Source organism: Neovison vison, chromosome 1, assembly GCF_020171115.1.
Source record: "Neovison vison isolate M4711 chromosome 1, ASM_NN_V1, whole genome shotgun sequence".
Lineage (NCBI taxonomy): Eukaryota > Metazoa > Chordata > Mammalia > Carnivora > Mustelidae > Neogale > Neogale vison.
Window position 1 is genome coordinate 78,021,265 of NC_058091.1, and position 15,580 is coordinate 78,036,844.

The following is a 15,580-nucleotide window of genomic DNA, read 5'->3' on the forward strand; positions in this document are numbered from 1 at the left end:
GGAGGGGTGTCTAAATGACATTAACCACAGTGAGAAGTTAAAAACTAAGTCAATAGCTTCTCCCCACTTGGTAATTTTTCCAGTGGTAAGATTTTTGGATTCATATTAAGGACTCCTGTAACTCTACAACATTTCTCTTTGGATATCTACCTCAATCCTCTATCTTTTTAAAAATGACTTAAGTAGAGCCATTTTAAAAGGGAGCCAGAACAGCCATTTCAGGACAACTGGTTTTCACATCCTGTTTCTTGAACCTTGAACTCGGCCAAACGGTCAACATTCAAGAAGTCAACAAGCAGGAGAATATCCCTTTTGAAAAGACTAATAAAAGTGAACTTTTGCCTAGGGATCACTTCACCTGACCAATCAATGAGTGCAAATCCAGCCCTACTTGTCAGCAGCAATGAACTCTTCTTTAAAACTATTTACACAATCTTCCTCCTTTTTTTCTTCATGAAAATCCTGTCAACCTCCTGAAATCTGGACACCATTTGGGATTCTACATAAATCTTTGTACCTGAATTGCAATTCTTTGATTCCAATTACATGCTCTGCTTCTCGAACTGGCTTCTTGTTTTCAGGCTGACATCTTCAACTCTAAGGGCAACTTAAGTTACTTTAAATTTTGCATCTCATTACTCTTGGTTTTTAAGCTTGCATTTTCACGTGCTGAGGGGTAGCATTTCTGAGACTTCAAGTTCAACATGCCCAAACTAAACCCATTGTCTTTTACCGAATTCCATTACTTCTTTTTTACTACTTATTTAATGGTCACAGTTAGAGTCCTAGGTGTTACTTCACCTTCACCCATCTAATTTTTGTAATCTTTATAAAACTGTCATTATTAATGACAAAGACTATTTCTATTTTATTTCTGTGCACCAAACTGTTCTCCCAGAATATCTTTTTATATCACTATAAAAAGAATTAGAACTTTGTGTATACTCACTAGAGATGATCACTACCACTTAATTTGCAAGGATTCCAAATGTCCCCTGGACAGCTCATGACGTTCAATAAAATCAATGCCATATTTAAGACTTTATAATCAGTATGCCTTTTCACCTAATTAAAATTTTTGAACGGGCAAACTTCCTGTAACATCTTAATTGGACGAGAAATTAAAATGCGTGTCAACAACAAAAAAGTGATACAAAGAACTGTTAGTACCCAAACGAATGGAAATACCCCAGTAGAACTTGTCCTAGGCAGTGGCCTGCAGGAATATCTGAGAATGTAAGTGGGGCAAAAAGACGCTTAAGTGTGAAAACGAGAAATAAGTGGACGAACGTATGAGCACCAATAAGGCAATCCTTCAAAAGCGGTTAGAGGACAAAATCATCAAGCATCACCTCAGCCTCTACTTAACCCAAACTCAAATAAACATTAAACAAAGGTGAGTTTTTCTCACATTGTTTCCTTAATGTCGCAAACTACGACCACTTCACGATCCAAAAACCTCCGCCGGCGGTGTTAAAAGAACCCTGCTCCAAAAGCAGCCCCAAATTCCAAGAATGCGCACGCGCAATCTCATCACGACACCCTCCTCCACCCCACCCAACTCAGGCCTCAAAGGAAGTGACGCAAAGCTGAGGGGCGGGGTGAGCTATGCGCCGGAAGTGGCTTGCAAATAGTAAATAAGGCCCGAAAGGGCGGAGAGGTACTGTCTCCATCTTGTTGCCTGTCGGTGCTCCTGCGACGTTGCGGAGATGGGGAACGTCTTGGGACTGTGCTCCATGGCGAGCTGGGTAAGGAGGTTTTTAGTGACCTTCATGGTGCTAAGCGTAAGAGGCGAAGGCGACAGGAACCCGAGCCGGGCTGGATGGGTTGCAGAGGTAACGTGGTACCCCACCCAACAGGGAGTGCCTTCCGTCCCCATTTTCTCCCTGTATCCCGTGGTCACGCCAATTCAGCTTTAGGGCCCTGAGTCTTGCGTAGAGCTGTCAGCAGTGGCCGTGAGGAGCAGTGAGATGGAAAGTTAAACCCCGATGGGAGAAGCAAAGACAAGACAGCTGTAGTTTTCCCACCCCTGTCTTTCGTGAGTAGCTTTCATGAAAGCTACTCCCCATTCTTCTAGGTCCCTTTTTCTTGCTCTTTTCCCTGTGTCTGCGTAGGCCGTCTGTACGTAGGTTTTAGGCCCATTCCATGGAGTACCCTGTCTTTTCTCGCCCTGTTCCCAGCGACCTCAGACTGCAGCACTGTCATCCCTAGAGGCATGTCAGCCTCTTTGTTCTGTCCGGCTCACTCTGCAGTTAAACGCCCGCTATTTGGGACAGCTTGGTGGTAATATTTACTAATACTGTTTAGTCTTAGCTCTGTGGCTGTGTCCTTCGACCCCCCCCCCCAACAGACTGCATATTAACATTAGAGTTACTAAAGTTATTTTTAATTTTGGGCGAGGTATTTGCGTTAAAATCATATTTCATTAATCCATGATTTCTAAATTCCACTTCTAACGCTTGTCGGATTTCCCAAATGATTCCCATTATATACACGAGTCAGAATTTTTATTATTTTACATAAATCACTTTTTTTTTCATAAAGTTCTGATATTGCTTGAACTGTAAGTGTTAAATTTTAATAAAATAATACCTGGAGGTTGTTAATTCAACTGAGATCATTCTCTTGATTATATTTCTTGTAGTTGGGCATGGAAAACAGGTATTTTTAATCTCAGTAATAAACTGGAATATCTACTTGAGTCTGTTAAATACAAAAGAGGCGTAGGGTAATGTATTGCAGAATAATAAATTTTAAAACATTACTTTTATTTTTGGGGGGTAGGAAGAATGTGTGATTTGAAAAGTCAGATTTTGGCCATTTATCAAGTAGGCATGTTCTTTGTGTATAGTAAAGACTTAAAAGGAGGGATTCATGTTTCCAGTTTTGTTCTCCTCTTCAGAACCATGATGAACACCTTTTTTTTCCCTTAAAAAACAATTATGGTTGGGGGAGGGGTGTAAAGGATTTTTTTATATATATTTTTTACGTTTATGTGTTTTAAATCAGAAAACCACTTTAGTGAACAATATGGAAAATTATATTCCTTTTAAAATTTTTACAACTAGTTCTTCACCTTTATTGACTAGAAAACTGATAAAATTGACACTGCATTTTAGTCACTGTTAATAAGTCACTATCTCTGGCAGGTAGGCTGGGTGGCCAAGGTTGATCTTAAGTGTGCTAGATAATATGGTGGCCAGCCTAGGAATTGACTCTGTAGTATGTAATTCTATGTAGTATATGATACTTCCTCCTTTCATTCTTGGTGCTTTTGTCTCTATTCATGAACTGTTCAATTTTAGTGTAGTTTGTTAGCAACTGGAGGGGATTTTGTCTTGCATTAAGTCCGATTTTTCAACAGTCTTAATAGTCAGTATGCTTACTTACTTAAAGGTTTTGACAAATCCAAAACTTAATCAAATTTTCAAAAGTACTCAAGTCATTAAATTAGAACAGTTAAACTGGATCTAAACAAGGCTTACTTTTTACTCAGATTTCTTGAGGCTTAATCTATTTTTTGTATGGTTTTTTTTTCTGATTTATTTATAAAACAGCTGTAGAAAATTTCTGAGTTATAAAAAAAAAAAGCACATAAAAGAAAAAATACGTGTACTACTATTGTGTATTGATTGGAGCTTTAATTTTTATTTTGAGCTTCTTTGCTAAGTGTCCTAGAATTAGATTGATCATAAATCTTGGCTCATGTGGCTGTCTTTTGGATTGGTGATTACATTAACCACTTAAATATCTGGATCTTTCACCTAATCCTGGAACTACATTACCAGCAATTTATGCCTACTTCAGTGCTTTTCTCTACCCCAATATCAACAATGATACTAAGGACTAGAATTGATTTTTTGAATGATGGGACTTCATTTTTTTTTTTTGTCCAAGATACTTAGTATACTTAAGAAGAAAGAGCTAGTGATTACTGCCTACATATTTTGTGTCAGCTTTTGCTAGATTTTTATTTTTTAGTACGATGACTTGTTTTTGCAGAAATGATTCATAGTCACTGAACAGTCAAGCATAGCAGAGTACAAAGTTAAAGTGTCACAAAAAAAAAAATGCCACTACCAATAATATTCCTTCTCTCTGTGTATATGTACATAGATGGATCGTGGCATGCTAAGCATGTATTTTTAAACAAAGCATTAAATCTAATTCTTCTGGAATTTAATTTGGGCTGTCTGGTTCCCTTAACTTCCCACATAAATTTTTAAAGCAACTGATTTGTTTCTACCAGCCTCCTGCCAGGATTGTGATTGGAATTTGGTTGACTATAGGCAAGTTTGGAAAGAATTGACATCTTAAAATATTGAGTTTTCAATTCATGAGCCCAGAGTATCTTGCCGTTTATTTAAGTCTTTGATTGTTTCATCATTGTTTTCTAATATTCATCATTTGGGATCTAGTATATATTTCATTAGATTTATACTTTAGTATTTCTTTTTGTTTAATTTCAGTTTTCAGTTGTTTTCTGTTGGTATGTTGGATTATGATTAATGTGTGTATAATGACCTTGTGTCTTGGGACCTTGTTAAACTTCCTTGTACTTCTAGTAGCATGTTTTAAGTTTTTTGGGATTTCCATGTAAACAGTTATTTGTGAATGGAAGAGTTTTAGTTTTCCCTTTCCTGTGTATATTCCTTTTTTTTTAAAATTGTCTTCTTGTATGGACTTGACCCTCTAGTGTGAAGTTAAATATCTGTGATGAGAGCAGATACCCTTGCCTCATTTTGACTCTTAGGGGAAATAGACTTTCACCATGATGGCAGCTATAGATTTCTTGTAAATACACTTTATCAAGTTGAGGATATGGTGTTTTCTTTGTAGAAAGTTTTGTTCGATCTGTCATGCGTGGCTATTGAATTTTGTCAAGTGATTTTCCTCCATCAGTTGAGATGACCATAAATGGTTTTTCCTTATTATGGGAATATGATGAATTGCATTGGTTGATTTTCAAAAATTCAGACAGCCTTAATTTTTCTCATTAAACCCTACCTGGTTACAATGTATTATCCTTTCTTTCTTTCTTTATTGAATTTTATTTAGCAGAGAGAGAGAGAGAGAGAGAGCAAGCATACAAACAGGGGGAGCTGCAGGCAGAGGGAGAAGCAGGCTCCCTGCTGAGCAAGGCCCCCCCCCGTGGGGGGGCTCCATCCCCAGGACCCTAGAACAATGACCTGAGCCAGAAGCAGATGCTTAACCAACTGAATCACCCAGGCATCCCATATAGCCTTTTATTTTTAAAGGTTTTTCTTAGGGGCACCTGGGTGACTCAGTTTTGTGTTTGACTCTTTAATTCCTGTTCAGGTCCTGATCTCAGTGTCATAAGATTGAACCCTGTGTAGGTCTCTGCAGTGAGCATGGAGTCTGCTTAAGATTCTCTCTCTCTCTTTCCCCCGTCCCTCCCCCCACCCACTTGTACACTCATGCTGTCCTTCTCACTTTAAAAAAAGGGGGGGGGGTTCTTTAGAGTAGTCTTAGGTTCATAGAATACTTGAGAGAAAGATAACAAAGATTTCCCATATATCCCCTGAACCTACATCCCCCATCAGAGTGATACATTTTTTAAAATTAATGAACCTATGAATCTACAGTGACACATAATCACCCAAAGTCTGTAGTTACAGTATGGTTCCCTCTTGGTGTTGGACACTCTGGGAGTTTGGGCAAATGTATAATGACATGTAGCCACCATTATAGTAGTATACAGAATATTTCTACTCCCCTTAAAATCCTCTATGCCTTGCCTGTTCATTCCTGTACCTACTCCAGTCACTGATCTTACTGTCTCCACAGTTTGCCTTTTCCAGAATTTCATACAGTCGAAGTCATACAAGTTGTAGTCTTTTCACATTGCCTTCTTTTAGTTAGTAATAGCCATCTAAGGTTTCTTCATGTCTTTTCATGGCTTGAGAGCTCCTTTGTTTTCAGCACTGAATAATGTACAATTTTTTAGATATACCATAGTTTATTAGTTCATTCACTTATGAAAGGACATTTTGATTGCTTCCAAGTTTGGGCAGTTAGGAATAAAGCTACTATAAATATCCATTTACAGGCTTTTGTATGTACATGAGTTTTAATATGCATTTCCCATATGCATATGAAATATGTAGAACATCCTTTTATATGCTTATTTGCCATCTGTATAATTTGGTGAGGTGTCCAATGACCCTTTTTCTCTTTTTCTTTTTTTTTATTAACATGTAATAATGTATTATTTGTTTCAGGGGTACAGGTCTGTGAATCATCTGTCTTACACCATTCATAGCACTCACCATAGCACATACCCTCTCCAATGTCCATAACCCAGCCAACCTATCTGTCCGCCCCCCTGCCCACCAACCCCAGCAGCCCTCAGTTTGTTTCCTGAGATCAAGAGTCTCTTATGGTTTAGCTCCCTCCCCAGTTCCATCTTGTTTTATTTTTCCCTCCTTTCCCCCGCAACTCCTGCCCTGCCTCTAAAATTCCTCATCAGAGAGATCATATGACAATTCTTTTTCTCTGATTGACTTATTTCGCTTAGCCTAATATCCTCTAGTTCCATCCACATTATTGCAAGTGGCAAGATTTTGTGTTTTTTTGATGAGCTGCATAATATTCCATTGTATACCACACACACACACCACTTTTTCTTCATCCATTCATCTGTTGATGGACACTAGGTTCTTTCCATAGTTTGGCTTTTGTGGACATTGCTGCTATAAATATTCAGGTGCACATACTCCTTGTTTGTATCTTTAGGATAAATACTCAGTAATGTGATTGCTGGGTCATAGGGTACTTCTATTTTCAACTTTCTGAGGAACCTCCATACTGTTTTCCAAAGTGGCTGCCCCAGCTTGCATTCCCATCAACAGTGTAGGAGGGTTCCCCTTTCTCTGCATCCTCTCCAACATCTGTTGTTTCCTGACTGGTTAATTTTAGCCATTCTGACTGGTGTGAGGTGGTATCGATTTGTATTTCCCTGGTGCCAAGTGATGTTGAGCAGTTTTTCCTGTGTCTGATGGCCATTTGAATGTCTTTGCAGAAATGTCTTCATGTCTCTTGCCCATTTCTTAATTGGATTATTTGTTCTTTGGGTATTGGGTTTGATTATTTCTTTACAGGGGGTATTCAAAACCAGCCCTTTATCTGATAAGTCATTTGCAAATATCTGTGAAAAAGCTTTTGATCTTGATGAAGTCCCAGTAGTTCATTTTTGCCCTTGCTTCCCTTGCCTTTAGCGATGTTTCTAGGAAGAAGTTGGTGTGGCTGAGATTGAAGGGGTAGCTGCCTGTGTTCTCCTCAAGGGTTTTGATGGATTCCTGTCTCACATTGAGGTCTTTCATCTATTTTGAGTCTATTTTTGTGTGTGGTGTAAAGAAATGGTCTAGTTTCATTCCTCTGCATGTAGCTGTCCAATTTTCCCAACACCATTTGTTGAAGAGACTGTCTTTTTTCCATTGGACATTCTTTCTTGCTTTGTTGATTAGTTGAACATTGAGTTGAGGGTCTATTTCTGGGCTCTCTATTCTGTTCCGTTGGTCTATGTGTCTATTTTTGTGCAGTACTATACTGTCTTGATGATTACAACTTTGTAAAAGAGCTTGAAGTTTGGACTTGTGATGCCACCAACTTTGACTTTCCTTTTGAACATTCCTCTGTCTATTTAGGGTCCATATATATTTTAGGATTATTTGATTTGTTCCATGTCTTTGAAAAAAGTTGCTGATACTTTGATAGGGATTGCATTAAATGTGTAGATTGCTTTAGGTAGCATAGACATTTTCACAATATTTGTTCTTCTAATCCATGAGCATGGAACATTTTTCCATTTCTTTGTGTCTTTCTCAGTTTATTTCACGAGTACTTCATAGTTTTCTGAGTACAGATTCTTTGCCTCTTTGGTAAGTTTATTCCTAGATATCTTAAGGTTTTGGGTACAGTTGTAAATGGGAGTGACTCCTTAATTTCTCTTTTTTCTGTTCTTGTTGTTGGGGTATAGAAATAAAACTGATTTCTGTGCATTGATTTTATATCTTGACACATTACTGAATTCTTGGATGAGTTCTAGCAGTTTTGGAGTGATTTCTTTTGGGTTTTCCACATAAAGTATATCATCTGCAAAGAGTGAGCATTTGACTCCTTTTTTGCCTATTTGGATGCCTTTAATTTCTTTCTGTTGTCTGATTGTTGAGGCTAGGGCTTCTAGTACTGTGTTGAATAGCAGTGGTGATAGTGGACCTCCCTGATGTGTTCCTGACCTTAGGGGAAGAGCTGTTTTTCCCCATAGTGAATGATATTTGCTGCGGGTTTTTCAGAGATAGCTTTGATAATATTGAGGTATGTACCATCTATGCTTACATTGTGAAGTTTTGATCAAGAAAGGATGCTATATATTGTCACATGCTTTCTCGGCGTCTATTGAGAGTATCATATGGTTCTTGTTCTTTCTTTTATTAATATATTGTATCACATTGATTGATTTATGGATGTTGAACCAAACTTGCAGCCCAGGAATAAAGCCCACTTGGTTATGGTGAATAATCCTGTTAATGTACTATTGGAGCCTGTTGGCTAGAATTTTGGTGAGAATTTTAGCATCTGTGTTATTCAAAGATATTGGTCTGTAATTCTCCCTTTTGATTGGGTCTTTGGTTTTGGGACCAAGGTAATGCTGGCCTCAAAATGAGTTTGGAAGTTTCCTTCCATTTCTGTTTTTTGGAACAGTTTCAAGAGAATACATATTAATTCTTTAAATGTTTGGTAGAATTCCCCTGGCAAGCCGTCTGGCCCTGGGCTCTTGTTGGGAGATTTTTTATGGCACCTTCAGTCTCCTCACTGGTTATGGGTCTATTCAGGTTTTCGGTTTCTTCCTGGTTCAGTTTTAGTAGTTTTTATGTCTCTAGGAATGCAACCATTTCTTCCAGATTGTCAGATTTGCTGGCGTATAGTTGCTCATAATATGTTCTTATAATTGTTTTTTTTTTTTTTTTTTTTTTTTTTTTTGGTGTGGTTGTGATCTCTTCTCTCTCATTCATGATTTTATTAATTTGGGTCCTTTCTCTATTTTTTTTTTTTTTTAATAAATCTGGCAAAGGGTTTATCAGTCTTATTAATTCTTCAAGGAGCCAGGTCCGAGTTTTGTTCTACTGTTCTTTTGGTTTCTGGTTCATTGATTTCTGCTCTTAATATTTCTCTTCTGCTGGGTTTAGGCTCCCCCCCCCCCGCCCCGTTCTTTTCAGCTCCTTTAGGTATAGGGTTAGGTAGTGTACTTGAGACTGTTCTTGTTTCTTGAGAAAGGCTTGTATTGCTATATACTTTCCTCTTTTTTTTTTTTTTTTTAAGATTTTATTTATTTGACAGAGATCATAAGTAGGCAGAGAGGCAGGTAGAGAGAGAGGAAGAAGCAGGCTCCCCGCTGAGCAGAGAGCCTGATACGGTCCCAAGACCCTGGAATCATGACCTTAGCTGAAGGCAGAGGCTTAACCCACTGAGCCACCCAGGCTCCCCTATATACTTTCCTCTTAAGACTACCTTTACTGTTTCCCAAAGATTCTAAACAGTTATGTTTTCATTTTCATTTGTTTCCCTGAAGTTTTTAAATTTTTCTTTAATTTCCTGGTTAACCCATTCATTCTTTAGTAGGATGCTCTTTAGCCTCCATGTATTTGAGTTCTTTCCAACTTTTCTCTTTTGATTGAGTTCTAGCTTCAGAGCATTGTGGTCTGAAAATATGCAGGGATGATCCCAATCTTTTGGTACCAGTTGAGACCTGATTTGTGACCCATGGTGTGGTTTGTTCTGGAGAATGTCCTATGTGCACTAGAGAAGAATGCATATTCTGTTGTTTGGGGTAAAAGGTTCTAAATATATCTGTGAGGTCCATCTGGTCCAGTGTGTCATTTAAAACCTTTATTTCCTTGTTGATCTTTTGCTTTATATGCTCTGTCCATTTCAGTAAGGGGGGTGTTAAAGTCCCATACTATTATTGTATTATTGTCAATGTGTTTCTTTGATTTTGTTATTAATTGGCTTATGTAGTTGCCTGCTCCCATGTTAGGGGCATAGATATTTGAAATTGTTATTTCTTCTTGTTGGATAGACCCTTTAAGTATGATGAAGTGTCCTTCCTCATCCCTTACTAATAGCCTTTGGCTTAAAATCTAATTATATGTTATAAGGATTGTCGCCCCAGCTTTCTTTTGATGTCCATTAGCATGATAAATTGTTTTCCACCTCCTCACTTTAAATCTGGAGCTGTCTTTGGGTCTAAAATGAGTTTCTTATAGACAGCGTAGTGATGGGTCTTGTTTTTTTAATCCATTCTTAGAACCTGTGTCTTTTGATTGGGGGCATTTATTCTATTCACATTTAGGGTAACTATTGAAAGAGATGAATGAAAAATGAAAGAAAGAAGATCTGAATCGAGTGCCATTCTTTTGCTTGTAAGGTGACTATTACTGTATATTGTGTCTGTTCCTTTCTCATCTCTTTTTAAGGCCCTCTCTTAGAAGACTCCTTTCAGTATTTCCTGTAGGGCTGGTTTGGTGTTTGCAAATTCTCTTAATTTTTGTTTGTCCTGGAAGCATTTTATCTCCTTCTATTTTCAATGACAGCCTAACTATATATAGTATTTGTGGCTTGCATTTTCAAGCTCAGCTGGCTCCTTAATAATTGTCATTCTGAACTCTAGTTCTGACACATTACAAATGTTTGTATTGATTAGGTCCTTAGCCATTGGTACTGCCTTTTGTTCTTTTCTTTGTGGTGAGTTTTTCTGCCTTGTCATTTTATCAGATAAGAATAGATGAATGAGAACAAAATACCAAAAGAGTAGCAACAACCTCAGAAAAATATACACTAACAAATCAGAAGAGACTTGAAACCAGGGGGGGAAAAAAGGAGGGGGATATACATACACACACACACACACACACACACACACATATACAAATACATGTACATATACATATACATACACTAATTAAACTGGTGAAGAGAACAGAGCCACACACTTGATTTTGGGTGTATTTTGGTCTGTTAGAAGAGACTACCTCCCAAAATTTTAAAGAAAGAAGACATATATATACAAAAATAAGGGTAAACAAGGTGAAGGGATGAAAATGACTGTAAAGATGAAATTTTTAAAAGATTCTAAACAAGGAATTGATAAGTTGGTTGGGGGGGAAAAAAAGGGAAAAAATGTGATCAGGCTGGAGATTAGAACATAGCCATGTACCAGATTTAGGGTATATTTGGATTAGAAGAAATTGTATCCCAAAATTTTAAAGAAAAATCTATATGTAAACAAAAAATAAGGTTAAATACAGTGAAGGGGTAGAATATGCTTATAACAAAGAAAAGTAAAAAAAGATTTTTAAAAAGATATTGGTAAGATAAAATAGTTAAAAAGCCTTAAAAAAGTAAAGAGGAAAATTTTTAAAAATAGAATATGAAAAAGAATTTTAAAAATTTAACTTTGAAAGACTAATGGATCATGGGAGAGAAGCTATGAACTCTATTTGTTGCTTTTCCTAGCTCTGGAGTTCTGCAGTTCTCATTGATCAGTGAACTTGGTTTTGGCTGGATGTTTTGGGGGATCTTCTGGGGGAAGGGCCTGTTGCAGGGATTCTCATAGATCTTTGCCTGAGGCAAAATTGCACCGCCCTTGCCAGGGACCAGCTAAGTAATGTGCTTAGGCAAGCTTTTGATAGCTTTTGTTCCCTGAACACTTTCTGTACAGCTTTGGAGGAGGAGAATGAAAATGGCAACCTCCAGTCTGTGGCCCTGGAGGAGGCAAGAGCTTGGGGCCCCGCTCCTCAGTGCACTTCCAGTGAAAAACAGTCAGTCACTCCCATCTCCCTGGTCTCCGGCTGTGCTCTGTGCACTCCTGGCCTGTGACCGAGCATTTTTATCTCTGGTGCACAGCACCATTTGGAGTCTCCAAACCCAGCAGATTCCTGCAGCACTACTGCACTGCCTCTCCCGGAGGAGGAAGGAGAGAGTCTCCCCAGATCCGCCTCTTGTGTGGTCTCTGCTCAAAGAGTAGTGGTCCGACTGTGCCTCAGATCACAGTTTAAAATAACCCTGAGCTGAGAACACCCTTCTTAGCTCCATCTCTGCAGCCAGCTTCCCTGCTTCAATACCTGGGAGCTCTGCCACATTCAGGCACCCCTGGTCTTTCTGTGACCCCATGGTTCGGAGACCACACTGTCCCCATGAGGGTTCTACCCACCCCACCCCCCAGGTAGCCTGTGGAGCAACATCACTAAGTGGAGCAGTCCTCTAAAAGTTCTGATTTTGTGCTCCGGTGCTTCACTACTTCCCGGGAGCCGGCCCTTCCCGCTGTGTTATATCTTCCTGTCGCTTCAGATTCACTTCTCCACAAGTCCTACCTTCCAGAAAGTGGTTGGTTTTCTGTTCCTAGAATTGCTGTTCTCGTCTAGCTCCTGTTGAGCTTGTAGGTGTTCAGAATGGTTTGATAACTATCTAGCTGAACTCCTTGGACCTGATGATATTTCTGTCTCTTACTTTTCCTCCATCTTGCTCCCTCCTCTGTTTGATTTTTTTTTAAGGTAGAAGCTCAGATTGTTCCATTGAAATCTTCATTTTGTCTAATGTAGTTATTTAGTACTGTAAGTTTCACAAATGTAATGTGTTATTTTCATTTGTTGTAACTCCTTTTTGGTATTTTTTTTCCCCCTGTGGGTTAAATAGAAGTGTGTTACTTAGTTTCCATATATTTTTTCTGTTACTGATTTCTAACTTAATTCCATTGTTGGTCAAGAATACATGGTGGTTGTTTGATTTGAGACATTTTGCATCTTTATTGAAATTTGAGATTTGTTTTATGGTCAAAAATGTGGTCTGTTTTGGTGCATTCTGAAAAACAATTTGTGCCCTACTTTGGTTGTATTGAGTATTCCCTAAATGTCAGGCATAATTAATTGATAATGTACAAATTTTCTTTATCCTTACTGATTTTTGTTTGGCTTCTTAATGAGTGAGTATAAATGTGAATTTGTTATTCTTTTCCGTTTTATTGTTTTTCCCTAATGTATTTTGAAGTTCTCTTATTAAATGTAGAAATATGTAGGATTAGTGGTCTCCTCCATGAATATACCCATGTATGTCTCCTTTTCATTATGAAGTGTCCCTCCTTAACGTTGGTAGGTTCTTTGCTCTGAAATCAATTTAGTCCGGTACTACTATAGCATGGTATTTATTTTTTCTTTCACTCTTAACCTATATGCATTTTTATATTTAAGTAAGATTCCTGTAGAAGAGAGAATTGGATCTCAAGATTTTATCTAACATAGTCTCTGCCTTTTTGTTGGGAGCCTTTATGCCATTTACATTTAGTGTGATTATGTTTGGGCTTAAATCAACCATCTTTCTATTTTCTGTTTGTGTATTTGTTTTCTGTAGGGTTTTTTTTTGTTTTGTTTTTTTTTTTTTTTTGCCTTACTTTACATTAATTAGCCATTTTTAGTATTGTTTTATTTCCATCGCTTTGCAGCGTACTTCTTTGTCTTGAGTTTCTCAGAAGTCACTCTAGGGTGTATATTATTCATTTTTAACTTTCTACAATCTGTTTTCATTCATTCATTCATTCAGTCATGCCACTTACAATTTAATAATCGTGCAGTAGTATAAAGTTGAATGTCTTGAATGTCTCCTCTTGCATGCTATTTGCAGTCATTATATATTTTTCTTCCACCTTTGTTATAACTGCCCACAGTATTTTTGCTTTAAGTTTTAATCGTTTTAATAGTTTTAAACACAACTAATGGATCATTGAACACTACATCAGAAACTAAGGATATGTACTGTAAGTGGCTAACTGAACATAAGAAAAGGATAATTATCCTTTAAAGGATTTCCTTGTATTTTGCCATTTACATTGTTCTTAATTCCTTTTATATAGATCTGCTGTCTGGTCTGATCTTCCTTCTGCTTGAAGGATTTCCTTCAACATTTCTGGTAGTTCAGGTCTGCTAGTTTTGGATTCTTTTGTCCTTTGTCTGAAAGTGGTTTTGTATTACATTCATTGTTGAAAGACTTTCCCTGAGCCTAAAATTTTATTGTTTGTGGGGTTTTATTTATTTATTAAAAAAAAAGATTTTATTTATTTCTTTGACAGAGATCACAAGTAGGCAGAGAGGCAGGCAGAGAGAGAGAGAGAGGAGGAGGAAGGCTCCCTGCCAAGCAGAGAGCCCGATGTGGGACTCCATCCCAGGATCCTGAGATCATGACCTGAGCTGAAGGCAGAGGCTTAACCCACTGAGCCACTCAGGTGCCCTGTTTGTGGTTTTTTTAATGTGTTAGCCATTTTTTAATTAAATGTGACATATTCCTTTGTTTTCATATATATAATAAGCCTTAATTTTTTGCCTGCTTTTTAAATATATCTCTGTTTAAGGTTGTTTTTAAGCCGTTTGTAATATAAGTTGGTATGGTTTTCCTCATGTTTATTTTTCTAGAATTTCATTGAGCTTGGATCTGGGAATTTATAATCTTGATTAAATTTGGGAATATTTTGACAATTACTTCCTCAGTAGCACTCTTCTGGTCATCTCCCCTTTTGAGAACTCCAGTTTCACTTATATTAGGCAGCTTGAAGTTGTCAACGTTGCTCTTTTCATTTTTATTGTAGCATTTTTGTCTCATTTGTTTTGCTCTGTTTTGGGGTTCACTGATCGTTTTTTGCAGTATGTTGGTATTTTTTGGTTTAGTTATTTTTCATTTCTACAGGTTCTATATATAATATTTTATAGTATCTTCTATGGCTCTCCTTAACATATTGATGGGGTTTTTTAAATCTCCTTCATATTCCTTGAGAGTATGAAGTACAGTTAAAATAGTAATGTTATGCCATTGTCTATAATTCAGTCATCTGTGTTTAATCAGGTTAATTTTGACTGATTGATTTTTCTTATTAAAAGTTGTATTTTCCTGGGGCGCTTGGGTGGCTCAGGGGGTTAAAGCCTCTGCCTTCGGCTCAGGTCATGATCCCAGGGTCCTGGGATCAAGCCCCACATTAGGCTCTCTGCTCAGCAGGGAGCCTGCTTTCCCCCTCTCTGTCTGCCTGCCTCTCTGCCTACTTGTGATCTCTCTCTGTCAAATAAATAAAATCTTAAAAAAAAAAAAGGTTGTATTTTCCTACTTTCTTGCATAACTGTCAAATTTTTATTAGATGTCAGGTATTGTGAATTTTATTTTCATGGATGTTGGATGTACTTGTATTTTAAAAAGAAAATATTGGGGGCTTTGTTCTTGGGCATAGGTGAGTTACTTAAAGAAAATTTGATGTTTTTGATGTTTCCTTTATGCTTTGTTAAGTGAGACTGGAGTAACCTTTAATCTTATGCCTTACTTTTATTCTGAGTAATAGCCCATAACTCATTGCCTCTTGGATTACAAGGTTTTACCACTGGCTGGTGGGAATACCATCTCTTCTCCTCCTTGGGTATTTTATTCAGATGGTTGCAGTGATAAGTGCTTTGCTGAAGATTCAAGTTGAAACCTCTGCAGATTTCCAGAGCTCACTTTGTAGCTTTCTTTTCTCCAGGATTCTGCCCTG

General features: G+C 37.7%; 1 protein-coding gene across 1 annotated transcript in view; it reads left to right on the forward strand.

Moving 5' to 3' along the window:
• Positions 1-1,614: 1,614 nt before the first annotated feature.
• SERINC1 (serine incorporator 1) overlaps positions 1,615-15,580 on the forward strand; it is a 34,374-nt gene continuing 20,408 nt past the window's right edge. The window contains exon 1 of the mRNA XM_044249676.1: positions 1,615-1,748. Coding sequence (XP_044105611.1) covers positions 1,710-1,748 — 39 coding nt within the window. The 5' untranslated portion in view covers positions 1,615-1,709. The remainder of the gene's footprint in view (positions 1,749-15,580) is intronic.